The sequence below is a fragment of the Haliaeetus leucocephalus genome, unplaced genomic scaffold (assembly GCF_000737465.1).
Source record: "Haliaeetus leucocephalus isolate CR32 unplaced genomic scaffold, Haliaeetus_leucocephalus-4.0 Scaffold566, whole genome shotgun sequence".
Taxonomy (NCBI): Eukaryota; Metazoa; Chordata; class Aves; order Accipitriformes; family Accipitridae; genus Haliaeetus; species Haliaeetus leucocephalus.
Genome location: NW_010973002.1, coordinates 1,026,130 through 1,027,197, shown reverse-complemented (window position 1 = coordinate 1,027,197; position 1,068 = coordinate 1,026,130). Strand labels below are relative to the sequence as shown.

General features: G+C 52.2%; 1 protein-coding gene across 1 annotated transcript in view; it reads right to left on the bottom strand.

The window, feature by feature from the left end:
* Window positions 1-1,035, bottom strand: part of HOXA7 (homeobox A7) — a 1,982-nt gene extending 947 nt beyond the window's left edge. The window contains exon 1 of the mRNA XM_010577562.1: window positions 528-1,035. Within this exon, the coding sequence (XP_010575864.1) occupies window positions 528-903 (376 nt within the window). The 5' untranslated portion in view covers window positions 904-1,035. The remainder of the gene's footprint in view (window positions 1-527) is intronic.
* Between the last annotated feature and the right edge of the window lie 33 nt (window positions 1,036-1,068).

Sequence of the window (1,068 nt, the reverse complement as noted above, 5' to 3'; positions counted from 1 at the left end):
CCCCCCCCCCCCCCCGCCACGTTTTCCTGTTTAGAACATTTCTATAGATCCTTATCTCCGTGGAAAGGGCAGGGGGGGGACACGAGAGTGGCACGTCTCGGCAACGTGGGCTGGCAAAGTCCTCAGCAGTCCGTCCCCCGCTCCTGAACGCCCCTCTCCCCTCCGCCTTCCCCAGCGAGCGGGATTTTTTTTTTTTTTTGCCCAACTTCGGCAGAGGGCAGGGGAGACGCTTACCCGTGGGGGCTCTGGGAGCCCGCAGCCAACTCTCCACATTTCTATAGCAAACAGCGCAAATCAGCTCAACGCTAAAATTCCATAGCAAATGGAGTTAAATAAATTTACGAGGCTAGAACCCATTAATTGGGCAATAAAAAGTTTTATGATACTCATTTACATACAATGCCACGGGCTTTCTACGCAATGGCGCCTCGGCTATAATTAAAACCATAAAGGCTGTGCTGACAGTAATTCTGGCGACACGCTTTGCCTGGCTGCCACGGCTCCGAGCCCTCTCCGCTCGCCCCTACCTGAAGACCTCATCCAGGGGTATATCCGGAAATTAGGCTCAGCCTGGTTGTGCAGGTTGCTTTCCTCCGCTTTCTCACAGCTGGGTTTGGTTAGCTCATTGCAGAGGACGGGAATGTTCTGATCAAAAGAGGAACAATGCAGGTTGTAGGCATCAGAGCCCAGGCTGTATCCGGAAGAGAACGGGCTTTGATATATGGTACTGTTCACATTGTACAAGCCGGGCATGGAGGAGGCGAAGGCACCCGCGCCTGGTCCATAGCCGCTTCTCTGGGAGTTGCTTGCAAAGGAGCAAGAAGTAGGCTCTGCATTTTGGAAAAGAGAAGCCCCCGCCGTATATTTGCTAAAAAGCGCATTCACATAATACGAAGAGCTCATAATTTTGACCTGTGATTTGTTGTCCGGCAGGCTTCAGTGTCGGTTTTACGAGGTAGCGTGATATATGATAACATTACACCCCCAGATTTACACCAAACCCCATTTTCTTTTGGACTGAGCTGCCTCGAGCACGTGACCGGTCATATGACGCCGCCCGCCAATCCC